The following is a 27,038-nucleotide window of genomic DNA, read 5'->3' as shown; positions in this document are numbered from 1 at the left end:
AGTTCGAATAATATACAAATAGATAGCTAACTCTTCAATCTATATCAAATCTATTCTGCTTTCAACTTCAGTTCGATACTTAGTCATGGGAATGTCGCATCACAGAGAGCTTCTGGTGTCATATTTGATGATAATATTGAGCAAGAGTAGGTAGCAAAGCGCTCTCTGGAAGAAGGAGAGAATACTGACATGGAAGAAGACCTTTAAGGATCTATATAGTTAGACAAAAGAGACTGTTATGAAGCAGCGCACTCCTCCTAGGTTTCTATAACCCCTGACCCCTATTACAACAGGAATCGTATTAAACTTCACCCAACGTCAATGTATCAGGCAGGCCTTCGAGTATAGACACGCCCAGTAAGCATCATATGCCACAATTAAACGATGCCTGTCTAGGGCCTAGCCCAGTGTCATTACTCCTCATCTCTCTCACCAAACTGAACCCTGCCATTCTTCCGCCTCCGGATGACACCGGCCCTCTGTGTTCCTTCACCAGATTCCGCAAGGGCCTTCTTGACCTCCTTGTCCCGCAGATCGCCCGCTTGGTCGAGGATCGGAAGGGTATCGTCCGACACTACCTGGGCTACCGACTGCCAGGCGTTGCCCAGCATTGTCGCCTCGGTGCGTCGGAGGAACAGGAACACGGTGGTCCCGAGGACGGCGAGGTGGGCCGTGACCATGGCGATGACGATGAGAAGTCCTGTCCTGGTGGTCGGTATGGACTTGTCCTCCGCGATAATGTATGTGGCCGTAGAATTGTATTCCCAACTGTAACTCTGATCAAACTATATTATTTGGTTCAGAACAGTAAAAGAAGCCTGCATAGCTAGTGATGGGTTTCCCGTATCATCCATGATATCAGAGAAAAGGGGATATTGGATCTTGTGTACGTTGTAGGTAGTAACTTCAAATGGCTCATTGGGTTTCATTGCACCATGCAGGACGTCAAAACGAAATTCCGGAACCACTTTAGGATTCCCACTGAACTCCGGAAGGTGGAGAAAAATGATCCCGCGTTCTTGAGAAGACAAGGTTTCCCGTGTTTCTCCGAGCTGCTTCCGGACTTCCAAGGTATCGGCAATACCATTGTCGGGCCAATAGCCACCGCTCCGAATCCATCCAATAACTGGCTCCGATTTTGTCGATGTTCCATTCATGGTAACGTTAAAGCTCCATGGAATGTAATTAGACACACAGTGGCTCAGAGAGGAAGCCGGGCTTCCAGACGAGTTGAATACTGTTGTCCATGGGCCTTCCTTCCGTGATGACCAGCCTGTGGGCATTTTCTCTTGAGTGGAATCGAATTGAAAATCGCTTCCATAACCATGTCGTCAAGATGGTCAGACTTGACTGTCATCACAAGATACCCGGCGTACGAGTCTGATGTATCTGTGGCATTATCCCGATCCTCATAAATCGAAGGCTTGAGGTGTGAGGAATTACCGTTTAGGTAACAAAGGAAAAACCGAGTGTTTATCAATTCGCAACTATAATAATCCGGGCCCAGTTTCTCGCCTGCTGGGAGAGGAGAGTCGGGTTCGTCGTAGACCACAGAGCCCTCGAACATTATTAATGTATGTACCGGACTTGCCATGACTCCAGAAAGAGTTAATGTTGGTGTGCAGAAAGCCGACTGCGTAATCCTCGGTACAGGTATGGCTGTGGTGGAAGGATGATCAGCGTTAACAAATGGCCAGTTTCCTGGTATAGTTACCAGATTTGAATCCGGATCCAATCCAACTATCATTTGCGTTTCATTTTGTACAAACAAGCGCGCATTTGTCAAGGCGGCGGCTGTAACGGACAACTCGAGCATTCCATACCTGGGTCTCTCCTGCATAAGACCTGAGATTTGTTCGGGTTTTCTCATCAACCAGAGGGAGGAAAGCTCGGAGAGTACGCCCGGTATCTGCTATGTGCGGATGTGTCATCTGGTATTTGGTACGTTCGCGGTACTCTGCAAAACGCCAAAGGACTTGAGGAGCAGATAGCCAAGGATTCTCTAGTCCAATAAGACCCCTAGATCGTACCATTTGATATGTTGGCAACCTCAAAATCTGATAGCAAAATAGTTGAGATGAACTGGCTTCCAAGCGTGAGTACGCATGACGTAGTAATGATAACAAGCGGTAGGTAAAAGGATCTGGGAGAACCTCGAATTTGAGTATAGGCAGGCATTGCAAGACTTAGTACGAATGGATTAACCGCTCGGGTAATAGACAGGATAGGCAACTGGGAAAGCTGGACTCCGGTTGACTCGATAATGATTGCCGCTATCATCGCAGCTATTACTGCGGCTTGAGCCGTGATCGCACTGCGCATAACTGCAGCTGTGATGATGACGGCTCTGGTGATCCATTCCGCAAAGACGATGTATTGCCAGATTTTGAGAGGTTTGCCCCCTTCTGGTTTCTGAGCCTCCAATGCTTCGAACCATAGAAAGCAAAGGAAGATAACTGAACCAATAAGTAGCAAGGAGCCGAGTGAAATTGCTAAAACTCCCTTTACGCCAATTCTGAGCCAGAAGTGTTGGCGTTGATGGCTAGAAGGCTCAGGAGATAACGAATGTGGGGATAACGGAGTTTCGTGGAGGCAGATTACGCCAGCCTCATCGACATTGGGGCCATTGTATCCAGTGGGAGTTTCAAGAAGGCCTTGACTCTGGGAGTTGAACGAGACGTGTAAGTCGTCCGCCAGGCTCGAAGGTCGCGTTGGAAGTTGAGACAGCTCGATGCTGTCCCTTGAGAGCCGTCGTTGGGGCATTGGGAAGGGTATAGATTTGAAGGGAAGCAGCAGGTTAATTGGTTGATGAGTGAGACGGAAGAGCCGCGATGTATGTCGACTTGTTGGATGAAAACTTATTTAGTAGGAGGTGTGGAAGTAGTTACCAGATGATACTTGAGCATTTCTCAGGCTATTTTAACAAATAATCACTTTGATCAATCTATTATTAAATTATAAAGATCGGGTTTTAAGTGTAGAAGACCGGTACGTTGACCAGTTGTTACACTATATTGGGTAGTCCAGTGGGAAGAGGTTGTCTCGCGCCGTAGTTCGGATGGATGTGAGCACCGCATCTCGTATATGCATAGTACTAGCTGCGTGTCATACCACGGTATTTCAGCCCATGACTACACTTACCGTATGGTTTTCAAGGTCCAGTGTTTGGAATCCGAAAAGGCATGTATGAGAAGAAGAGTCCAGCCATTCTAGCAGGTCTAGCCATATGCGCGGTGGCCGCAGAGGTCTGGCATCTGGCTGACGGTCAATCCAGTTGGCACTTTTACTGCGCATCCCGTAGGGGCTGGCTATGTCACACGGAAACACAAATATCGGTCAGCTCCTGTGTACATTGAGTTGCACCAGGTCCAAAGCCCAAATACGACTTGACGTGGGTGGCGTTTGTGATAATAAGTCGGCGATAGATTCTGTTTCTATGCTATCTATCACATGCCCTCCTGATTTCTTGATTCATCCTGTGATACCCTTTAATATCGTTACCCTCCTTGATGGTATCTGAGTTGCTTTTGATTCGTATTACAATAAGCGATATGCTAACAACCCACAACGAAAGGGGTCACAAATCCCCCTCTGTATTGAGATTTGACCTTTTTACATCTTGCTTAACGCTATGGGTCACTATTTTCATCATCGTCGACCACAAATGGCGACTTGTATGCCCTCCTCCTCCGCTTCGGACTGCTCTGATCCGTAGAACCCGGGGCTTCGCTGTCAGATGCTGCCGACCCAGCTGTTTCGTCCGGCACCTCTACAACCCCTGTATTCCCTAGTGGTTCGTCATCTTGAGAGATGGGTTCGTCACCCGACTCGTCGTCGTCACCCAAGTCGCTGCTGGGAAGAGAAGAATGCCACGGCGACGAACTCCGCCCTCTCTTCAGGCCCCGCTGGGGATCGCGAACCATCCCGTCCCGGAAGCTCAAGATGCCGCCGCGCCGCCGCTCGAAGATCTCCAAGACCTCTTTCTCGGCCTCGACCCGGTGCACCAGGCGGTGCGGCCCCGCGAAGCCCGGCTCCACCCACGTGGCTTTGATCTCGGCGTACCACTCCGCCTCCTGCGGCGACAGGAGCTCCTCGAGCGGCCGCTCGTGGCGCCAGTGCTGGCCGGGCAGCACCTCCCACTCATTGTCCCAGATGCGCCGCTTCTCCCATGCCTGCCGCACTTCCCAGTACGCCTCCGAGTCAACCTTGGCGGACGGCATCATTACTTTTGCTGTAGTCGTCGTTGTTGTTGTTGCATGAGCTCGCTCCTTCTTCTCCTTCTCCTTCTCCTTCTCCTTCTTCTTTTCTTCATCGGCGACTACCACGGAGTGCCACCACTGGTCAAGAAGCCGGTCGCGCACCTTATCCACCTGCCACCGGAACTGGTAGCACGGCCTCGACGCGTCGCGGTGGCGCCGCAGCCGCGCGTAGGTGTTGGGGTACCTCTCGAGGTCGACGCCGTCGTCGTCGACGAGGGCCAGTGGCTCCTGGTGCTTCCAGACGCCCACAGCAAAATAGCGCTGCCGGACGAGGCCCTCGAACGACGGCTGCCAGAGGCCCTGCTGGACCCAGTCCTTCTTGACGGCCAGCGCGGCCTGCGTGCGCAGCCGGTCCGTCATCATGTAGCGTGGCAGCTTTCGGGGTGCTTCGAGGAGCCGGAGCGTGGGGCGTCGCCGCTCTCTTGTTTCCAGATGCTCTGCATTTCGTCTTGGATGAGGTCGAGGAACTGGTTCTTGGGCAGGGAGCGGGTGCGGTCCAGGATGTGTTGGTAGCGCCTATGACGGGCCTGTAGCTCGGAGGAGGAGGTGGTGGTGGAGGAGGCTGTTCTGACTTGTATGTTTCTTGGCACTAGAGGAGGTGCCGTCGGTGTCACCTGACTGACTGGCGGCGACAGTGGAGGAGCCAAGAGTCTGGCGAGGTGGAAATCAGACCGTAGTCTTTCGACATCGCGGCCCAGTGTATTTTTGACGGCCTGGATGTGGACGAGGTTTCTGGTGATCGGATCCATTGCGATGGCGAATGGGTAGCACTTCACATCACCTCAGGGTTGGATCGATATATTGAGATACTTTTCCCAGGCAAGTGCTGATTTGGTAAATGTTGTCAAATCTACACTGACGCAGGGGAGATGTTAAACCCCTGGGAATATTAAAGGCAGCTTCTTTGCAGCCATAGTTTACCAGGCAATGCTTTGACGCTTTTTTATTTCCCCAACAACGATCCACAAAGAGCAACACATATCACTCCTTTGCAGTATTCCCACCTAGAAATAATCGAGGAAACGGTGAGTTTTTAACAAAGGATGAATTGATTGTCTTTGGCACTGAGCTATCTTCCTTTGGCCTCCTTGATATGCCAGAAATATGCATGGAAATCATGTAGAATGCTTCAATAAAGCGTCGAGTCAAGGCTCTGGGTGAGACTGTTCGGATTCCCCAGAACACAGCCGGAAGGCAAGCTCTACTGTATGTGCGATAAGACTTGCAGATGATGTGATAATTACTGCTACCTAATTTAATACATATGTTCCTTAAAGCCGGTAAAGGTATAAAGAATGCAACGGTTCTAGCATCTAGTCCCACCAACACTAAGCAACAAAAACAATGGAAATTGCAGACTGATCTATCACATCCGGTAAGATGGTTCAGATCGGCGGGATCCTTCCCTGGTGTGGTAGCAAGGCAGAATCAAATCCGGGGTATAATCCGTGACATATGATTGGACTCTTTACTTTAGGCTAGTCTATGTCAGGAACACGTTGGTATTGACTCTGAGTTGATGGTTTGATTTGCGGCTAACTAGCGTAAACTGACTTGTAACTTATGCCTGCGCTACGGCGAATGTCAGGATCACTTCGCCGACCTCATGAATCCTTTCTTCACCTGGTTTTGAACCTGATACTGTATCTCACGCTAAGCTTCCCTGGCCTCAGTAGCTGTGATGCTTCTTACGTATTGTGTGGCCGGGATCTAATACTGAGATAAGTTGAGTAGCAAATAACATCTCTTACTCAGTGTTTCTTGGTGCAGCTGGCACAGTGCTAGACTTGCTTTACAGTATCCGTAAATATATGTAAGCGGTGACATAATCAAAGGTACATGATTACGATACACCGAACGGAATCTGTGGGCTTTGGGTCTAGAACTCGCATACAATCTGGGTTACGCGCCAAGAACTTTGAAGCCTCCATGGTGGTTCAGAAAATGGACAAGGCAAGAGACTCAACGCAGCACTTTAACGGGGTATTCTGGCCGATAATGAACTCCGGGAGAGAAACTCAAGAACCAGCGGGATGGTTCCGATGCCGGCTAGCCGCATTGGTCTCGTGTCAATGCAGAACACCATCACACACAGGCAATGGAACATTCTTTTCTTCTTTAAAGTTCGGTCCGATGCTACGTCTACTACTGGACCTGGGTTAGTTTGACTAGTGGTACTGTTTATCACTCTAGGAAAGATACCGGGACAGGGGGAGGATGCCATAGAACATGAGATCAGGGGAGAGCAGTTTTCGAGCTTGGATACCCCTAACCCCCGTAACCCGGTATCCTCCGCAATAACGAGTCCGCAAATTTTCCACCGGGGCACGCGATCAGATAGATCCACCGCAATATGAGATTTTTGGCGGGGGAGGATGTGAGTTTACCCGCAAAACACCATGAAATTGCGAGACTCCGCGAACTGTGGTGGATCCGCATCGTGCGGGGTGGCCCCCGGGTTTTGGGGTATTGGGGCTAGTTACCTAGCATCTCGTGACGGTGAGTGGTCTGACTCGTGGAGAAGTCTTGGCGTTTCCTCAGATGTAGCACCACACACAACATGTTGACGTGAGAACTGTACGTAATAAGAAGAGGAAAATGGAGGCTATATGTACGTAGCCCTATATATAAAGGAGCTAGAAGGGAAACATCCTTTCCACGCGAATTGTGAACCACACACGGTCGTTCTTCTCTCCGCCTTTCTCCTTGCTTGGCTTTCCGAAGTTCGGGAGAAAAGTAGTCCATCATGGCCGAGAAAGTAATATCGGTGCCTCAACACATTGGCGATGCCGACACCTCGGTCAACATCGAAAAGTCCCACGGGGCGACCCTTGCGGCACAGCAGCGGGTCGACGCCGCCGTCAAGACGAGATGGTCGTCGATCACATCGAACCCGAAGTTGATATTCATCGCACTCTTCGCATCGTAAGTTGGTTGGGAAAGAGGCGCTTGGGGTTTTTCTTGACAGGAAAACAAGGTGTGTGAACTAACTAACCGGCGTATACATACAGCTTCGGCGGGTTTGAGTACGGGTACCAGCAGGGCATCCTCTCACAGTCGCTCGTCATGCCCCGCTTCACGGCCAACTTCCCGACCGTCGTGGCCTCGTCGACGGCCACGGGTTGGCTCACGTCGATCCTGCAGCTGGGCGGCATCGTCGGCTCGCTCTCGGCGGGGCTCGTGGGCGAGATCTTCTCGCGCAAGTACGCCATGTTCTCGGGCTGCTGCTGGACGCTGCTGGGCAGCTACCTGTATATCGGCGCCACGGCGGGCCACCCGGCCCTGCTGTACGCGGGCCGCTTCCTGACGGGGCTCGGCGTCGGCACGTTCAGCGGCGTGGGCCCGCTGTACAACGCCGAGATCGCCTCGCCCGAGACCCGCGGCTTCATCGTCAGCTTCTACCAGTTCGCCACCATCCTCGGCATCATGCTCAGCTTCTGGATCGGCTACGGCTGTAACTTCATCGGCGGTCCCGACGGCCAGTCCGACTTGGCCTGGCGCCTGCCCTCCATCATCCAGGGCATCCCCGCCGCGCTGCTCGCCGTCGGCATCTGGTGGATGCCCTTCTCGCCCCGTTGGCTCGTGAAGGTGGGGCGCGACGAGGAGGCCAAGCGGACGCTGGCCTGGCTGCGGAAGCGGAATCTCGACGACGACGAGGTCCAGGCGGAGTATCTCGAGATCAAGGCCGAGGCACTGTTCGAGCAGCGCGACTTCGTCAAACACTTCCCGGACCTCGAGGAGATACGGGACGACAGGACGGGACAGCGGATGGCCGTCCTGAAGAGGGAGATATACGGTTATGTGCAGATTTTCCGCTCCTGGGATAACTTCAAGCGCGTGGCCACGGCATGGCTGGTCATGTTTTGGCAGCAGTGGAGCGGCATTGATGCGAGTAAGTTTCGATTGGATCCCGACCGACACCCCTCCTAACTTTATTCCACAAACAACTAGCAGGAAAATTGTGCCACTTGGCTGACCAAAGATTTCTCCTTTTCTCTCTAGTCATCTACTACGCCTCCAATGTGTTCCAGAGCTTCGGATTCTCCGAGGGCACCATCGCCCTCCTGGCCACGGGCGTGACCGGGTCCGTCTTCATGGTCAGCACGCTGCCGGCCATGGTCCTGATCGACCGGCTCGGCCGCAAGACCATGCTCCTGAGCGGCTCCGTTGTCATGTTCGTCAGCATCCTCTCCGTCGGCATCATCGTCGCCAAGTTCCGCCACGACTGGCCGAGCCACATGGACGCCGGCTGGGCCGCCGTCGTCCTGATCTGGGTCTACATCGCGGGCTTCGGCTTCGGCTGGGGACCGGCGAGCTGGGTACGCAACCGCCCATTCCCCTTTTTGCTCCGAATTTAGTTTTGAAATACAGAAATGTAACTAACCTCTGTCTACGTAGGTCGTCATCTCCGAAATCTTCCCCCTCTCGATCCGCGCCCGCGGCGTCTCGATCGGGGCCAACTCGAACTGGGTCAACAACTTCGCCATCGCCTTCTTCGTGCCGCCGATGCTCGAGGCCTGGGCCTGGGGCACCTATATCTTCTTCGCCGCCTTCCTGGTCGGTGGCTTCGCCTGGGTCCTGTTTGTCTTGCCCGAGACCAAGAACGCGACGCTCGAGGACATGGACCGCGTCTTCGGCAGCCACACGGGCGCCGAGGACGCCACGGCGCTGGCGCTGGCGCAGCGCGATGTGGGATTGTTGGAATTTGTGGCGGCGCGGGATGGTGGAAGAGGAGGAGGAGTAGGAAGAGGAGGGAGGGGATGGGTAGATAGTTTAATGGTGCTCAGGGGGGCGGATTCCAACCCCGTTGAGACACTCTTCGGCCCAGTGTAGCTTCCTAGATGCTACCAATTGATGAAGTCCAAGACTTTAGATCATAATGGACAGTCATTGGCCTCATATTATTTCGGAAGGTTTGACAAACCTCTTCACCTTGATCACTAGCTTTCCCTCCATACCCCTATTTCGCCCCCTTTTGGCCCCGCACAGACCAATTTTGAAACAAACTTGGCGCCAAAGTCAAAACCACCCAGAAATGGAATCTCACGAATACACGCACTCACAACTATTGGCCAAACATCTTCACACGCGATGAGTGGACCTAATTGAAAGAAACGACATATAAGCTAATCAGAAGGAGAACCTATACGGACTATCCTCAATCCAAACATTTCGGTTTGGCCCACGCACTCATCAACGACGATGGCCGCCAGCTCCCCTCCCCACCACCCCCAACCATGCGCGCCTGGACCGTAACCCGAAACGGCCTGGAACTAGATGCGCACCGGCCCGCACCATCCGCCGCAGTCACGGGAAACAACCTCCTCCTGCGCGTTCGCTACGCGGGCCTCAACCCGGCCGACCTGGCCCTCATGTCCACGATCCCGTCCTGGCTCCCCTGGCGCCGCCACCCGACCGCGGGCCTCGACTTCGTCGGCGAGGTCCTGACCGCGGGACTGGGGGCACAGCCGCCTACACTATCAAAGCCCGGGACACTGGTCTGCGGCGCCCTCGGGGTGCGGCAGGTTTTCTTCGGCGCGGGGACGCTGGCGGAGGCGATCGTGGTGCCGGCGGACCTCGTCGCCGCGGTGCCGGCGCAGTTCCTTTCTTCGTTATCGTCGACAAGAACAACAGAAGAAGGCAGTGGAGGTAAAAGTGAGTGCGACAATAAGCATATCAGGGCCGCGGTGGGGCTGGGGGTCGCGGGCCAGACGGCGGCGTTGGTGATGCGGGAGGCCGAGGCGGACGGCGTGGGCAAAGTCAGGACGTGGGACGGGCTGCGGGTGCTGGTGAACGGGGCTAGCGGCGGCGTGGGGTCGATCCTGGTGCAGGTCGCTAAGGCGAGGGGCGCGTACGTGAACGGGCTCTGCTCGGGGGCCAATGCCGAGATGGTGCGGAGGTTAGGGGCTGATATGGTAAGGGTTTTTTTTTCTCCCCCTTCTTCTTCTTTTTTCCTTTTCCTCGCATGCATGCAATTGATTTACTTGATTACCTACTTACCCGCCTATGTAAACAACTGGAGGGTCTCTCTTTCTTGCTAATGCCAGAGATGCATGATGCAGGTGATCGATTACACGGCACATCAAGATCTGTACCGCGCCATCGCGGAATCCACACAAGATCACGGGGTGGACCTCGTAGTCGACTGCGTGGGCGACGACGCCCTGTACACCCGCAGCCCCGGCTACCTCCGTCCCGACGGCCGGTTCCTGAGCATCGTGGGCGGGGCGTCGCAGGGCATCTACCCGTTCCTCATGCACCAGATCCGGCCGGTCCTGCTCGGGGGCACGCCGCGCCACTACAAGATCCTCGGGATGGCGCCTTCGGGGGCGGGCGCGCGGGAGGTGGCAGGGTGGATCGAGAAGGGCGACCTCAGGGAGATCCTCGTTGATTCGGAGTTCGCGATGGATGAGGTCCTGGAGGCGTACGAGAAGGTGGCTTCGAAGAGGGCTCGGGGCAAGGTGGTGGTTCGGATTGGCGAGTGAGAGACACGGCACGAGGAAGTGATAAGGCAAGGAGTCCCACGGTCAAAAGTCCCGCGCCCAGAGCTTCAAACTCCACAGACGAACATACACATTACGTTCGCCTTAGCACAGGGTTGCCAAGAACGGGCGTCGTGCACGACGAGATTATAGCATTGATACGCCGGCAGCTGATGTCTCTTGCGCATACAACAGCCCGTGTGTACGAGGACGACGCTTTTCCAAACCCAGCCAATTGGGTGCAGTTCTGAGACGGTTCAAATTGCCATTGGTCAGCTTTGCATGTCGATCTCTCTGGACTTTTACAGGCGGGGAGACAGCTGCGACAGACAGACAGATCTCGTTTCGGAATCTGGGCAATTGGGAATACTGGGGTCAGAGAGACGGATTGATGAAACGGCTTGGAACGGTTTTCTATTCTTGGCAATCCTTGGCATGGCGACAATTGAGGCGGCTTGTGTGAAAACAAGCACCAGCCAAACTGCCATCTTGGTTTCCCCACTAACTCCTATCGTATTGGTATCTCTTTTGGGCCACCTACATCAATCAGTCCCGTAGGGTAGTGAGTAGTGCCACTATCCCATCTTTCTCTCTATTACGTGTATTTGGATATGTACGAAACCCCATCTTAGTAAGAACAGCACCCGCAGACGCAGACTGCTTTTGTTGGAACTGGTACTGGCATTGAGAGAGGCGAGTGTGTGTAGAGCGAAGCTCTCCTGTAATCGTTACCATCAGCGTTTAACATCGCGCATCGCGGTGATGAAAAGCGGCAGGGGCTTCGCCGGCCAATAGCTTTTGTCAGGCATCGTTATTTCTGTTGGGAAGCATAGATGTGTTAGCAGGTTTAATATTTCCAAGAAGGTATCATTATTGTTGAAGCCTTACCCTTGCCCACTTATTCGCTAGCAATGCCTTCACCGACCGCGGCCGCCCCTTCTGCTTTCCTCCCTTCGCCTTCGAATGTGAGCGCACCATCACCGACTACCAGGGCAGGCGAGTAGGCACCCAGGTTGATGTTCAAAGGGGCGGCAGCGGCGAAAGTGGCGAGGGTCGCGAAGACCATGGCGATGGCGGTTCGGGCGTACATATTGTTGTTGGTTGGTATAGAAGATGTAGAAGAGGTTGGTTTGATTAGGTTATAAGTGGTGGGAAATGCAGATGACGAGATCTGAAGAGAGGGATTAAGAATAGAAATGGTGCACCTGTGCACGTCGTTTCAAGCCGAGTGATTATATATAAAAAACGGAAAGAGGAAGAGAGGGACGTAATTGTAATAGAACTGCCAGCAAGATACTACGGGGGAAGAGAAACAATAAATAAGGTGAGAAGGAAGGTACCAAGCTTCTTTAATATGGATATTCAAGTCGAGCGGCCCCAATCCCACGGCAACTACGATGCTTTCGGGGACGGCCAAGCAAAATGATTGAGCTCGAAGCCAAGTTTGAACAAACATGGCCGTTGGGTCACCCTGATCGTGTTTCGGGGGGGGGCCGTCAATGTCTCGCCCGACCGGGGGCCAGCAGCCTTGGCGAGCTTCAGCTTTCGGCCAAGACGTGGGATCGCTATCTGGGCGTTCCGGGCCTGAGGGGCCTAGAGCCTAGTGCCTAGTGAGCCCTCACCGGCTGAGCTAAATTTGGCAGCGCGATGGGGGATGAACATGGCCGCTTGTGGTGGTCGGATGGAGAAAGTGAAAATTGGGAAAGAGGTGTCGAAGCCTCGAAGGGGGGAAATGGCCGATGGTGTTACAGATTGTCCACCAGAATCTGCTTGGCATGCAACCCCGCGCTGGGGTCGTGGCGCCGCAGAGTGCGACGACAAGAAACAAGCTAATGGAGGGAGGAAACATTAAGAGGAGCAGCTATGAGACCTGGGTTACATTTGATAGATGGAAACAGATCAAGTATATGCTGAGCAAGCAATTAGTACGGGAGATTGCAAGTGAATAGCTGCTTTCGTAGTTGGGCAGAACTGTTGACCAATTACATGTAACATCCCCGACCGGCGCAGTTGAAGCATTGATGCAACTTGCCTGTACGGCCGCGCTAGCGCCTGTCTATTCGTACAGGGGTTTTTATGGTAAGCGGCCCAAGTTATTGAGGCGATTAGGTTACGAAGTCGATTCGCCTATTGTTTACGTACATGTTGACTGGACGAACGAGAAAACAACTCAAATATATATATATATATACATGTATCTCTCTTCAAGATGCCGTATTTAAGTGAGATCGAATGAAAACTCCGTTCATTTAAACATCGCATGCCAAGTTGGCCAAGACGAGGGGAATCGGAGCCGCAATGTTCATTCCGACGACCGCGACATCGAGTTCCATTCCGAGGGTACCAGTAATGCTTGATTGAGTACAGAGTAATAGAGTTCTGAACCTAATCTCTACTCTAGCCGAGGAAGTTGAGACGCCAAGACGCTTGCGTGATTCATGAGGTTTTTTGGTTGTTCGTCGCATATCTTGTTTTTTCCCCCTCCAAATCACTCGACCATCGAAATGAGGAACAACATCTACGAAACGGCCGACATGTTTGATCGGTACAGCAATCATCATCTGGGCCAGATGCACAGCTAGCGTACATACTATGATGTCTTGAAATGCTACAATTGGGCTTGGCGGCAGTCGAACGAAGTACCAGAATGACTCGGGTTGTTTGGCGGCCATCACGTTCCATCGGACAGTCGACAACACTGATCGCCCACCCGTTTATTGCCCGAAGGGTTATTGAAACTGCACAGTTGGCATCGTATATTGATTATCAGCGCCTGCGAGAGTCCGGGTACCAGAAGCTCTAATTTTGAGTAATGATGCAGCAATTCCGTTGTTCCATATTGTTTCGAGGGCAAAAGGGTATTGCATATTCGGCGATTCGATAATACACATGATACTACACATTCCGCAGGCCATCTTGGACTATGTTCGGCTCGAGGGTCATAGCGCCCGGGTCGGAACCCCGATCATTTCTTGTGCTTCACAATCTCCGCCGGGTCCTTGACCGCCTCCTCCTTCGACACCAGCTTGAAGCCCACCGTCGTCGCCGACCGGTCCGCCGCCGCCGCCCGCTCCACGACGGCGCGGTACTCCCCCTTCCCCGCCCGCGAGGTCCTTGAGCGAGACCTCGCGCGTGCGCGCGAGGCTCTCGATCTCGTCGAGCCGGTCGAGCGTCGCCTGCAGGTGCGCGTCGAAGCCCGGCAAACCACAAACCTCGCGCATCGCGTTCTGCATCGCGACCGAGTCGGCCTGCACCATGCCCAGCGAGTCGATGTTGAAAATGTTCATGTGGTCGTGGGCCTTGATCCAGTCCGGGTTCGTCATGATCTGCCGCGCCTCGTACAGCGGGATCTGCGGCAGCCGCCCGTCGCCGTTCTCGACGCCCGCGGCGCGCATCGCTTGCTCTTTGCGCACCAGCGCCCGCGCTAGCAGCATCGCCGACGACGCGATGTCCTGCGAGTCCTCCGCGCCTGGGTCTAGGTCCCCGCCCAGGATCCAGCACTGGCTCATCAGCCAGCGCCGCTCGCGGTCGCAGATGGTCTGGCATGCGTCCAGCATGTCGGGCGATCTCGCCACGCGCGTCAGGTGCCGCAGACGGCCGCCGATCTTGTCGTAGACTTGCTCCAGGATGGGCAAGGGGACGTCCTCATTGAAGCTCTTGGCGCGGAACTCTCGCAGTGCCTGGATCGCCGTGGACTTGGGGATGTCGCGCACGGGGGTGACACGTAATCTGGTCGCCTGCCACATGAGCCGCTCCGTGATCCAGTACTCGTCGCTGTTGAAGACGACGGTGACTAGGTTGCTCGCGGCCCACAGCTCGGCGCGCTGCTGGATGAGCTCGAGCAGGTCCTGGCCGTCCTCGTCGTCGCGGATGAGGTGCGCGCCCGTGATGATGAGCACGAGCGGCTTGCCGACCTTCTCCTTGCGCGTCAGAGCGATCTTCTCCATCTTGTTGAAGGCGCGTTCGATGTCGAGCAGCGCCGTCGTGTCGCGCGGGCCCTTGAAGCTGAAGAGGCCGCCGATGGAGTCCTCGTGGAACTCAAAGTCGAGCGCCTTGCCCAGGCGCACGCGGAAGATCTCCGGGTCGCCGTGGGCCTCGAGCATGGCGACCCCTTCGCCGCCGATCTTGCGCATCGCCTTGAGCAGCATCGACGTCTTTCCCGTGCCCTTCTCGCCCGTGATGAGGTGGTACTGCCCGCGCAGGGTGCCGTCGACGACGGCGTCGATGACGGCCTGCTCGTCGCGCGGGATCCAGTCGTTGTCCTCGAAGTCGACCGTCATGAGCTCCGAGTGCGGGCTGTTGGGGTCCACGTGCCGGCTCATGGCCGCCAGCTCGACGCTCGAGTAGCCGACCGCGAACGCGTTCTCCATCTTGCGCAGCACCAGCCGCTTGTAGTAGGCGTGGTACGAGTAGCCCGCGAGCCCCAACACGAAGATGGACCCGAACGCCGTCGCGCTGCCCTCGATCATCTTGAAGAACGCGGCGCGCCAGCCCTGCTCCGGGTTCGCCCCGTCGGGGTTCCCACCGCTGCTGCTGTTCGCATGGCCGCCGGATCTGCTGCCGCCCTTCGCTTTCCTCCACGAGGGCTCGGCGTTCTTGATGGCCTCCCGCACGAGCACGGATGCACGGGACGGCTCTCCAAAGGCCTTCCGAGGCAGCACCACCAGCCGCACCTTTTGGTATCAATTAGCATAAGATAATTGAAAACAAAGATAAAATGACTTACTGGGCGTTGTCTCGATAGGCGGCCAAGTCTACTCATCGGGCATGCGGGAATTAAGGGGGGGGGTTTTGGGAAAGAGTGCTCACAGACAGCTGGAGACCAGCTGGGCCTTTATTGTTGCAATCTGGCAACGCGCCGGCAGCCACACTTGGCGGCTCCTTGGCGGTCCCTGGCGGGGCTGACGCACGGTTGTCGGCCTCCAGTCTGTTTGCTGACTTCCAACTTGGGCCCAGGAAACCACTTAAAAGTCGCGAAGCATTATTAATTTAATAATTCCATCCACCTGGGCAATAACCAATTAACCATAACCATTACAGAAAATCCCGAAAGACACTCGTCCCTCCGGATCATTACTTGGTCGTACCTTTTGCAATCCAAACTTGGCTGAAACTTGTGATATGCTGTCGCAAATGCTATCCTATCGACAGTAGATTCGGATGCATGATTCCAAGTGCAGCAGACACCTGGCTGCCGGTCGCTATCTTGTACCGTATCCTCTTCGAGGTCCCAGCCCTCGGTGACCTCGAAGTGCTCTACTCTGTCAACTGAGGGGCTTAATACTTAATAGTACAATATTGCATCTCCTGAATCGTTGCACTCAATCCCTTCTGGTGTTATCATGTCGTCAGTGAGGTTGCTGTTGGGGTTTCCGGATCCAGGGGCTAGATTTCGCGTTTGCAGCAGTCCCGGCTCTAAACCTTCATCCTCGCCAGCTTCTTGCAAGATGTTTCCGCGTGACCCTTAATTTTTCATAGTTAGGTGCTGTCCATGCCACAAGTTCGGATACTGTGTCGTATTGTCGTGGAACTTATAAGTTGATGTCGCCGGGTCTGTCTATGATCAGCACCCGAGCTGACCAACAGCGAAGGGACTGGGCATCTAAAGACATGACTCTGATGCCTTCCATGTATGCTGCCACGCCATCTCATGCGCGAAAAGACAGTCCGCCCCTGCCCCAGTATCTACCTGAGCGCTTACTAGGTTCTCACCTCGGGGAACCCCAGAACTTCTTGGCCATGGCGTGCGAGACCAGGCCTACTCGCTGGCCAGCATCATGCACATCCACCTCGCCATCGGGCTCCTCACGAAATATAAGCACCGCTTGGCCGTGGCGGGTAGCTTGCACAGCAGCTTTCAGCGCGGGTATCAGCATAATGAGCCTGCCCAGGGCGTCCTGGGTTTCAACCCTCGCGTTCCAATTGCTGATGTGATCCCATAAATCTCTAAATGCCACCTCGTCGAATGTGCCATCCGAGTGACGACCTGTCAGTAGATACCTGATGCAGCCAGCCCAAAGCTTCGGCATCCAATAATCCGTATCCAACGGCGACAGGGTGAGCGACTTTGATGTCTTGAGTTCGACCACTTGCCCCTGTGGCGACAGGCGCCCTCGGACGATCATGGCTGCAGACATATCGTTCGGCGCAGATATGATGGTCCCCGACTCAGCGGGTGTTCCAACGGGGAAGTCCCCGTACGGCCTCGTGGTTGCGTCTACCTCATAGCGAACGACACATGTCAGAGGACCCAGCTTGTATCGTAGTATGCGCCAGTGGGAGTGACTATCTTCCAGTCCCTTTGGGTAGCTGGTCATTACCTGCTCAAAATGACTGCCAAAACCGCGATTCCTGAAAAAGGTGTGCTGACTCTTGGAGAAGAACTGTACTATAAGTGAACCCTGTACAACTGATGCATCGAGCCGAAAGGGCTTCGCAAGCCGCTTTTGACAGAACTTCAGCATCAGCAGAAGATCGCCGCGGGTTACAACAATATCGACGTCGTCCAATCGGCAATTTGGTTATGTCACTCGAGGGCTTGAAAGAGTGGCCGCATCGCAGCAGCAGGTGGGAGGCGACCGCAATTGGGATCGTTAGGCTGCCATAACTCCCCTCTCTCAAGATGTATGGGCAGACAAACATTGGACCTTAGTACTGGAGGTCCTCCTTTTTCTCCGATTAGTTTCGTTCTCTTTTCGCCTCGGACCAATACCGAGATTCCCACGTTGTAGGGACCAAAAGACACATGAGCAAGTCGTACCTGGTACCATAATTGTGGCTGGATGGTCAACAGGGCCAACCCAGTTGTAAGATGACAGCAGCTCACCCTGGCTGATCCCAATCAGCTCTGTGCGTCCTCCTAATAAGCTTGGCCGCTTTATGGTATTTATCCGCGGGCCAACTCCCCGCATTACCATCCATCGGTACTTATCGAGGAAAGTCGACATTTTAGTAAGGAGCAATGAAGAGGGTGCATTCCGAGATGGACATGGTAGATCCGGGGGTATCACGTAATATTTGATGGAAGATTGTGAGAAAGTGAATGTGAGAGGCAGACACAGGCAAGCAAAATCAAGACAAATTGGGTCCAGATATGTGGCTGTGCACGCACCGCCGCTGTGGCGCCTCGAACACCTGATCTCCCTGCGCCAATCCGTATCAGGATCTCAGGATATTTCCGCCGATTGCATGGGCATATGCCGCAATCCTTTTGACGTATTCATGTCCATAATCGTTGTATTGGAGCCGGATTGATTGAACATAGATCAACTGAATTCGAAACTCTTCACGTAAAAGTGTAAGCAACTGCCGACTGCCAACCGCAACTTTTGTTGGCGCCAAGCAGCCAAGGGCCCCCCAAACTTGCAACACAAGTACCATTGGCCCAGACTAAGTATAAGAATTTGGAACCTATTCATTTCCAGTTTCTCCGGCATAATGGAAAGCCTGGGTAGTCGACACGGGGTAGTGCTCCGTCGTGCTTTGCGCCAAGTCCAGCCTAAGTCAGCCTGATGGAAGCCTGAGCAAAAGCAGCGAGAGGCTGTGTGATCCAAAGCGTCCGGATAAACGTGGTACGGCATGTAATACGATACTTTGGGGACCAATAGGCGCTGATAGCTGTCGCCAGCAAGCGTTTGGTCCGTCCCCCTCTCCCCCTCGTATTTCTTTTGCTCCTCTTTCTTCTATTTCTTCTTCCGGCAACTATGAAGACTACGTGGTAATCCGTTCAACCCCTAACCCCCCGACCTAGATTCAGCTCATTTATATCTGCAAGTTCCGTTCGAGGACTTGTCCACCCATGCGAATCGGAAGAACCTTCGCTGTCCAGAGCCTGTGGCGGCCAACGCAGCAAGAACGTTCCCCGCACGACTTGATCGCCTTGCTTCCCAGAAACTCTTGTGGTTTTGCCGTCTCCCGAACCGGGGTCATTCTCAGAACAAGTCCCAACAGTAACTTGAGTCAATCTCCGCACGTCACTTCTACGCTCCTGCACCATTCGAAGCACCATCCTCTTCCTCTCCTTCCAAGCTCAAGATGGATATTGATGTCCACAGCCTCCTAGCCCAGCCTGAGCTCCTTGGCTCTGAACTGGCATGTAGTGTTTGTCGGGGTATCAGGACAGCGCTTACGGAGAACGATCATACAGTTTATATCGATCTTGGAAGACTGGAAGATATCCTCGGAAAGCCTTGTCTAGGCCATGATTCTTTATTACAGTCTATTAGGTCGCGGATCATCAATGTTGGGGAACCACTTCCATTTATCAAACTATCAATTTCAAAGGCTGGCAGAGGCACTGCATGCTTTGAATACTCAGACGAGCCGGAAGTAACAATCGATTGCAACAAATTGCTCTTGGTCGATGTGTCGCCCATACCAGGAACACCTGGGCTCGGACGTGTCCTTGATCCACATTGGGGTTGATACAGACCTGCTCCGAGAATGGATGTGCGAATGCCTAGCAGAGCACCAACACCTCTGCGACAATCCCCTTAAACTTGTCGAGATATCACTAGCCTGGCTCATTGATACAACCGACAACTGCATCATTGATGGACATGGCGTCAAGGACTATGTCGCGCTGAGTTACAGATGGGGATATGCGGCAAATCATCTGCAAAATGAGCTTGGCATCCTTGACACGCTTCAACTGCCTGGAGTTTTATTGCAACTTCGATTCGCCAATCGTGTCTCGCCAAGACTTAAACAAGCTTTCGGACTAACTCGCGTTCTGGAAGAACGAGACTTATGGGCTGACGCCTTGTGCATCGTCCAAGACAACGGGAAGCAAATGAAAGCACAACTGCAACTAATGGGGGGGGGATTTATGCATCCGCCAAACTCACCATTGTTTCCATCGATGGAGATGCCAACCAAGGGATACCAGGGCTGAAGGGAATATACCACCCACGGGAGCTTTCGCAACTCAAATTTCCACTGGGGAAAAGCGACCTGGTACTCATCAGACAAAACCCTGTATTGAGTAACACCGGTCCATGGAGTCTCTATTTCGAACGGGCTTGGACATTTCAAGAATATCTTCTATCCAAAAGACCACGTATCATTGGAAATAACCAGTTTCATTGGGCCTGCTCATCCACAACACACCATGAGGATATGCATGGTGCTGATGAGTTATCCCACGAGGAAATACAGAGATTCATCAGTTCCCTCAAATACTTTCAGGAAAGCCAGATTTTCTCAAGCTCTCTACACTTGTTAAGGAGTACAACAACAGGGATCTCACTTTCCGGAGGACGCCTTAGCAGGCATAAGCGGCTTTATCTATGGCCTTGCAGAAATATGTTTTGATTCCGCATTGATGTGGACAGGGCCAGAATGGTTCTCTGTTCAAGTTCAAAGACGTATCCATTCGGGAACAGATCATACAACTCTTCAGGAATCCCGGTTGCCGTCTTGGTCATGGCTAGGTTGGAAGGGTTTGCTGGAGTTGTATAAGTCTTACCAGCACCCCATAACAAAACGCATCACACAATTTTACAGCCAGGAAACCCCCACTTCGAGCACAAAGCATGCAATTCAATCAACCTTCTTGGATCATCATTGCGACTATAGGAATGACCAGTCAGAAATTTTGCTCCCAAAGGGATGGGCAAAGGAAAGTTATAATACAACAAAGCATATCCGTTCAGCTGATGAACACCTGGGACCTGTCTTTGTGCTCGGAGACTATGTCTACAAGCACCCGAGTCTGCCTGGCAGATTATTTTGGCGCCCATTTGTTGTGAAAGACGTCCGTGGAGATTCGAAAGCGAGTATGCCACCGCAACACCCTTTCATATCCCGTGACACGAAACGTGGATGGTTTGGTGCCCAGAAGTTTTCCGACCACGTATCGGTCTGGCAAAATTTCGATGCTCAAGTACTCGTGATGGGAAAAAACCAAGAATGCTGCGGATGTCTCCAACTACCATCTGATGAGCACGCAGCCGACTTCCCGGCCGCCTATTTGGACAACAGCCGAACGATAGAGCTTGTCGCTATATGTTTACGGAGAATGCCTGAATTCAATATGGATACTGACACGATAGTTTGGCACCCAGCGTTTTTTGATGTATATGGTGTTCTTTGGATTGAATGGATCAATTGAGTCGCGTACCGGAAAGGTGTTGGGTACATCAAGAAAGCGAGTTGGGAATATCACGATCTGGAAGATGTTCATCTCATACTAGGCTAAGCTAGGCTGGAATGTTCCTCAAAGGCAAATGGTGTTGGACTGAAGCTCCCATCTGGATTTAATATAAGACGAGGGTGAAAGGGAATAGAAGGAAAGTGAGTCTATATCACAAAAGAAGCCTTGGAGGGTATTCCAATGGTCGACTGATCAGAACCAGAAAGGAATCCGGGAACTTGGCCTTATTTCTTCTAGGTGAGCCTAGCTCCGGTTTGTTACATGCAGGAAACGATAGTAACGATGACTTTGCTTGATGTCCCATATATGTCAAATGACCGGCATCTTAATAAATTTGCATCTACGTACTCTTCCGATTGGGGCTTCCTGGTCTCCGTATCAGGCACATCGTATCCCCTCTTCGCCCCTTTTGCTACCACAGCGTATGAATCATAGGGGAAATACTTGTTATTGGCTGGTATTTCCTCAGCCACACGGGTCCACCAACCTTCTTAAGTGTATCGCTTACTAGCTTGCCCAGCCGTCCAGAAGGAGGTCCGATCCATCCTATGCCGAACGACGGATCATGAGACCAGTAAGGTGCGGATCTATAAGGTGATGGCTTCATAATAGCTGCACGGAAGTCGAAGGCTACTTAACCACCAGCTTAAACTCGGTGCCGATATGTAGGACCCTTGAGATACATCGATTTATTACGATGATCATGTCTCGTTAATTAAAAGTAATATAGAATTTACTGATTTTAATTATTAACATATGTCACCTTATAACTAACACCCCTATATAATATTAAAATAGCTCACCGTTACTTTTCTTTATTACTTATTTTCTTAACTAATTTTAAAGTAATATATCTTATAAGCGAATATTTTATATAAGCGAATATTTTATATAAGCGAATATCTCACTTTTATAAATTTCTTTATAGCTTTAACCTTTTTTTATATTCTTTTACGTCTAAAAATATTATAACTTTAAATAGACTTAATTTTAAACATATAAAAAGCTATATTAATTTATTACGTTTTATTAAAAACCTTATAGCGTAAACGAAATAATTAACCTATATAATACGAAATATTTACGAATTTTTAAAAGCTTTTAAATTTTAAAAAAGATACGATTATTCGATATATTATTAATTTAAATACGCGATCGTTTTTTTTCCCGGTTAAATAATATAAAAGATATAGCGAATCGATTATTTAATTTATATAATGTAAGACGCGTCGGCGTTAATTAAGCCTTTAATTTTATACGATAATAATTAGATTTTTAAACGCGTTTTAATTAAAGAATCGATTATTAAAAAGTTTTTTATAAAAATTTTAACGTATATTATACGTAGTTTATTTTTATATAAAATATAATTTATAAATACGAGATTTAAAAAGAGGATATTTATAACTTTAACGAGACCGGCTTTTTTATAAATTAAATCTCGTTCGAAATAATCGTAACCACTTTCGATCGATACGGAAAACTTAAGGTAATATAATAAAAGAATTAGGAATAAATTATAATTATTTAAGGCGTCGGATTACACGGTTACGCTATTTTTCTATATATTATTTTTACCGGGAAAACGTACTTCTTTTTTTAATATAAAAATAGCTTATTATTAAAGGATTAAGTAATCGTAATTATTAAAAATAATTAAATTACGAATAAAAAAGGCGAGGATTAAATTTAATACTTTAATTAATATATTAAGTTTTATATAAAGAATTATTATCGCCTTTTAGTTTTAAACGGCTACGAAAGCTATTACTTAATAATTTTCGAGCTTTATTATAAAAAAAACTTAATTATTATATTTTATATACCTTCTTATTCGTTATATAAACTCTAACCTTTTAATATCGGCTATTTTTATATATTAAAAAAAGTATACGGGAAAGAAATTAAATATTTTATACGGGCGTATATTATTTACATTTTAAAGGAAGACTTCTTACTAGCGTTTTTAAAAACGTTCCAAGCGATTTTCATTATTTCGAATATATAAAAAAGCTTTTAAAAAATAGGACTCGTTCCGTATAATCCGGAATATATTATTTTATAATTAGATATAAAGTTATATATTTTAATACTTTTAAGGACGTTTTTCGGCCTATTTATTCTTTAAAAATTAAAAACTTTAAATAATTTAATTAAAGCTTAATTTTAAACCGAATATATTTAAAACTATATCGTATAATATTAAAATAACTTTTTAACGTTTATTTTAATTAGTTTTAATTAAATCGTAAAAATTATAACGTATATTATATACCGAGTTACTTTTTTAAAAAGTAAGAACGCGATATTTCGAAAAATAAATAAAATATTTAGCCGGCGCCGCCGTACGAAAAAAAAACGGCTATAAAATAAAAAATCATTTTATATATAAATTAAAAAAGACCTATAGTTTTAAAAGAACGTTAATAGATAGTTATAAAACGAATCGCGTCGGAGGAACGGTTATACGAGAACGTTTAAAACACGTTTATAGCGTTATAAAATTTACGAAGAGCCCGGGTATGATACGCGTACTTATTAAAATAATATAAAAGTATCTAGAAATAAAGATTTTAATTAATTTTAATATATTAAATATATTATAATAAAATTAATTTATATTTTATTAAAAAGGGTATAAAAGAATAAGATATTCGTTTATATAAGATATTCTCTTATAGGATACGTTAATCTATTTTATTCTTTTTATATTATATTCATTTTATATTTATAATACTTTATATATAAAATAATATTACTACCGTAATTTCTAACGTTATAAATAGTAAATTAGTACGCCGGGCCGCCTTAAATTAAGGTATACTAAAGACTATACTAGTTAACCACCTTTATAGAGCTAAATCAAAGCGAGAGGCTAAAGAAAGTTATTAAAAGCTTTTTTTAATATAAGAAAAGTATTTAATAGATTAGGTTCTAGCTTAAAAAGCCCTTAACGTGGCACCGATGTATACGTAAATAAAAGAACTAGCTTAAGGGGGTTTAACCCTTAAAAAAGACTATTAACCACTCGGTAAAAATTAGATAACAGCCTTTCTTTAACGCTACTTAACTTTAAAAATAAAAAAGTAACGCTAAATCGACTCTTAATATATTAATAAGGTATTAATTAAAGTAATTAAGTTTTAATTTTTAATTAAATTATATATACTTTAAATTTAAACTATTAAATTTAAAAATAAATATAATATAAATAACCACGATATTTTAAAAGTTTAAAAAAGTAATAACTTTATAATAAATAGTTCGAAATTATGTTTTATTTAATAAAAATAACTTATTTAAAATATTAAATAATTATATTAAAATATATATTAATACTTAGCAAGGCTATCTCTCCTTTAATAATTTATAAAGGTAAATCGGTTTAAGAGTAATAATTCCCTTAAAAACTCGATAAATTTTAAGGATAAAAGTTCGATACAAGTAATAAAGGCTAGACGAATAACGAGATCGCCGTTAAATAGCTCAAAGATATCTTTATATCGAAAACCGCCTTAAACGATTCGAAAAATACTCGTTTACTTATTTTAAATAAATATAATAATTATATAACCGATAATTTTATATCCCTTTATTATTTTTACCCGTTTATTTATTACACGTTTTTTAACCCCTTAATATTAAGGTTTTTACCTTTATAAAGGCTTATTATTAAAAAGGGATCGGTTTTTTAACCTTATTAATAAATTTATCCTTTATTAATAAACGAAACTTCTTTATATACTATATAAAAGCTTGTAAAAAAGCTTTATTAGTTTAAAATATTAAAGGTGGTTAACGTAGTAGTGGTTTTTAGCCCGTATATATTACTAAACTCTTTTTATTAATAATATATTATAGTTAATATTAAAAAAGTATATTAATTTAAAGCGTTAAATTCGACACTTTTATTAATTTATAACGAACGCTATCCGGGTTTTAAAAGAAACCTAGTAAGACGTACTAAGGTTTATATTAGCAATACGAGAAAGTATTTAAACGTGCGATAGGAGTCGCTCTTATCGGTATAGCGGGTAATAGCTTGCAAGAACGAAAGTAACTAAGGTGCGTAGGCTTAGAGGTATTTATAATAATTTTATTAAGGTTATTTACTTTATTAATAAATTAAGATTAATATTTAAATTAATTATTAAAATAAAAAGTATTTATATAAAATACGTAGGGAACGTCCGTCGTTATATATTTAATCTCCTCCCTTATTAATCTATTAGATCACTTGGCTCACCCTCGTATTCTAGTGATCCGGGTGATCCCCTTGTTGGTTGGATCACCGACTCACTTCGCCGTTCCCAGTGATCCCCGTGATCTATCACGTGACGTTGTCCTTGCTGCTTCCTTGGGCCGTGTCCAGCCTACTGCGGTTTGGGATACTGTCGTCGTGGTCGCCGTGCGCTTTTGTAGTATTGGTGCGCTCATGTTAGTATAGCTGGCGGCGTGGTCGGTGGCCGTGACATCGTACCCTGGGCGGGGTATCGTAAATCCGGCCCGGTGGTTTTATAGGTCTTGGCCGCATGATTTAGGTCAGGTCGTAATATAATTAAGTTAAAGCGATCTTATTATATAACACTAATTATTTAAAAAGTTTTAAAAGGATTATTATTAAAATAGTAGGAACTAAGGTTTTTTATATTACTTTAAAAGGGGTGCCACGTGCTTACGCGTATAAACCCCTTTTTAGTTTTATTAAAAAGGGCATACGATACCCTTCGTAACTCGTATTAAAAATAAAAATAAATAATAAAATATAGTAATATAACTTCGATTAAACTTAGAACTTATTTATATATATATATAAAAGCTTATTTAATATTAATTAATAATTATATAAAGTATTTATAAATTAATAAGAGTAAAAAGACGGTTTTACGCCTTTATTAACGTAAGGGCGACCGTGTTAAAGAGCCTCGAGAATTTCCGCCCGTTAAAAATTCGAAGGAAGAGCTGAACTAAATTAATTATACGAGGAGGAACCCCTTCTCTCGAGTATATATTATAAGGAGGAAACTAGGTTCCGAATTATATACGAAACTAGCTAAGCTATATATAATTATATATTTAAATAACCTTATTATATAATTTATAAAATAATAATTCTTATTAAAATAGAATTAATTACGGTTAGCGAATTAAAACCGAGCTTAAACGTATTAAACTTAAATAAACCGACGATTTTAAACCTTAAATTATTTATATATAAAAAAGTATTTTAAAATATCGGGATTTTTTTAATAATTTAAAAACAAAATACTAACCTTGCTTTTTAAAAACTAGAACTTTTAAACGTATTTTTAAAAAAAATAATACTTAAATTATTTATAACATACTTTATATTAGAATAGCTAGAATTAAAGCTATTTATATTATTTTAAAAAGGGTGCTATATACCTACGTGTATAAACCCTTTTCTTATTTTATTAAAAGGGGTATACGATACCCCTCGTAGCTCGTATTAAAAATAAATATAAATAATAAAATAAGAACGATTAAACCCCGATTAAAACCGGAATTACTATACGTACGAGAGCTTATTTAATATTAATTATTAATTACCCGTAGCGATTATAAATTAATAAAAATAAAGAGATAATTCTACGCCCCTATCGATATAAAGGTAACCGTGCTAAAGAGCCCCGAGAATTTCCGCCCGTTAGAGATTCGGAGGAAGAGCCGAACTGAATTAACTGTACGAAAAGGAACCCTTTTTTCCGAGTATATATTATAAAGAAAAGATTAGGTTCCGAATTATATGCGAAACTAGCTAAGCTATATATAACTATATACTTAAATAACCTTATTATATAATTTATAAAATAATAACCCCTACTAAATAGAATTAATTGCGGTCGGCGAATCGAGATCGAGCCCGGACGTACCGAACCTAGATAGACCGATAACCTTAAACCTCGAACCGCTTACGTACGAAAAAATATCTTAAAATACCGAAATCTTTTTAATAATTTAAAAAAGAAACGTTAACCTCGCTATTTAAGAACTCGAACTTTTAAATATACTCTTTAAAGAAATAATACCCGAACTATTTACGACGTACCTCGTACGATACTTTTTAAAATACTATATATTAAAAATAAAGGGGACCTTTTTTAAAAAGTCGTTTATTTTAAA

The 27,038-nt window shown here is 47.5% G+C and overlaps 8 protein-coding genes across 8 annotated transcripts; 3 read left to right on the top strand and 5 right to left on the bottom strand.

The window, feature by feature from the left end:
* Positions 1-413: 413 nt before the first annotated feature.
* PG994_003910 (uncharacterized protein) lies at positions 414-2,763 on the bottom strand (the record flags this gene model as incomplete). The annotated part of the gene is made up of 3 exons (XM_066855319.1): positions 414-785; positions 1,824-1,975; positions 2,031-2,763. The coding sequence occupies 3 exons, from the start codon at positions 2,761-2,763 to the stop codon at positions 414-416; spliced, it is 1,257 nt and encodes a 418-aa protein (XP_066719597.1).
* An 866-nt stretch (positions 2,764-3,629) lies between these two features.
* On the bottom strand, positions 3,630-4,619 carry PG994_003909 (uncharacterized protein; the record flags this gene model as incomplete). The annotated part of the gene is made up of 1 exon (XM_066855318.1): positions 3,630-4,619. One exon carries the CDS (start codon positions 4,617-4,619, stop codon positions 3,630-3,632), a length of 990 nt encoding a protein of 329 aa, XP_066719596.1.
* Positions 4,620-7,005: 2,386 nt separating this feature from the next.
* PG994_003908 (uncharacterized protein) lies at positions 7,006-9,092 on the top strand (the record flags this gene model as incomplete). Its single annotated transcript, XM_066855317.1, has 4 exons — positions 7,006-7,184; positions 7,271-8,151; positions 8,262-8,578; positions 8,658-9,092. 4 exons carry the CDS (start codon positions 7,006-7,008, stop codon positions 9,090-9,092), a joined length of 1,812 nt encoding a protein of 603 aa, XP_066719595.1.
* Positions 9,093-9,496: 404 nt separating this feature from the next.
* On the top strand, positions 9,497-10,744 carry PG994_003907 (Zinc-type alcohol dehydrogenase-like protein C16A3.02c; the record flags this gene model as incomplete). The annotated part of the gene is made up of 2 exons (XM_066855316.1): positions 9,497-10,174; positions 10,322-10,744. 2 exons carry the CDS (start codon positions 9,497-9,499, stop codon positions 10,742-10,744), a joined length of 1,101 nt encoding a protein of 366 aa, XP_066719594.1.
* An 895-nt stretch (positions 10,745-11,639) lies between these two features.
* PG994_003906 (uncharacterized protein) lies at positions 11,640-12,403 on the bottom strand (the record flags this gene model as incomplete). The annotated part of the gene is made up of 3 exons (XM_066855315.1): positions 11,640-11,946; positions 12,082-12,325; positions 12,364-12,403. The coding sequence occupies 3 exons, from the start codon at positions 12,401-12,403 to the stop codon at positions 11,640-11,642; spliced, it is 591 nt and encodes a 196-aa protein (XP_066719593.1).
* Positions 12,404-13,680: 1,277 nt separating this feature from the next.
* PG994_003905 (uncharacterized protein) lies at positions 13,681-15,503 on the bottom strand (the record flags this gene model as incomplete). Its single annotated transcript, XM_066855314.1, has 2 exons — positions 13,681-15,414; positions 15,468-15,503. 2 exons carry the CDS (start codon positions 15,501-15,503, stop codon positions 13,681-13,683), a joined length of 1,770 nt encoding a protein of 589 aa, XP_066719592.1.
* Positions 15,504-16,449: 946 nt separating this feature from the next.
* PG994_003904 (uncharacterized protein) lies at positions 16,450-16,866 on the bottom strand (the record flags this gene model as incomplete). The annotated part of the gene is made up of 1 exon (XM_066855313.1): positions 16,450-16,866. One exon carries the CDS (start codon positions 16,864-16,866, stop codon positions 16,450-16,452), a length of 417 nt encoding a protein of 138 aa, XP_066719591.1.
* Positions 16,867-19,103: 2,237 nt separating this feature from the next.
* PG994_003903 (heterokaryon incompatibility protein-domain-containing protein) lies at positions 19,104-20,852 on the top strand (the record flags this gene model as incomplete). Its single annotated transcript, XM_066855312.1, is given in 3 exon segments — positions 19,104-19,504; positions 19,519-19,907; positions 19,969-20,852. 3 exon segments carry the CDS (start codon positions 19,104-19,106, stop codon positions 20,850-20,852), a joined length of 1,674 nt encoding a protein of 557 aa, XP_066719590.1.
* Between the last annotated feature and the right edge of the window lie 6,186 nt (positions 20,853-27,038).

This window comes from Apiospora phragmitis (genome assembly GCF_038363925.1).
Source record: "Apiospora phragmitis strain CBS 135458 chromosome Unknown utg000004l:1.0-3135199.0:1.0-3139288.0, whole genome shotgun sequence".
In the NCBI taxonomy this organism is placed as follows: domain Eukaryota; kingdom Fungi; phylum Ascomycota; class Sordariomycetes; order Amphisphaeriales; family Apiosporaceae; genus Apiospora; species Apiospora phragmitis.
The sequence above is the reverse complement of the archived record's forward strand: the minus strand, read 5'-3'. Positions and strand labels throughout refer to the sequence as shown.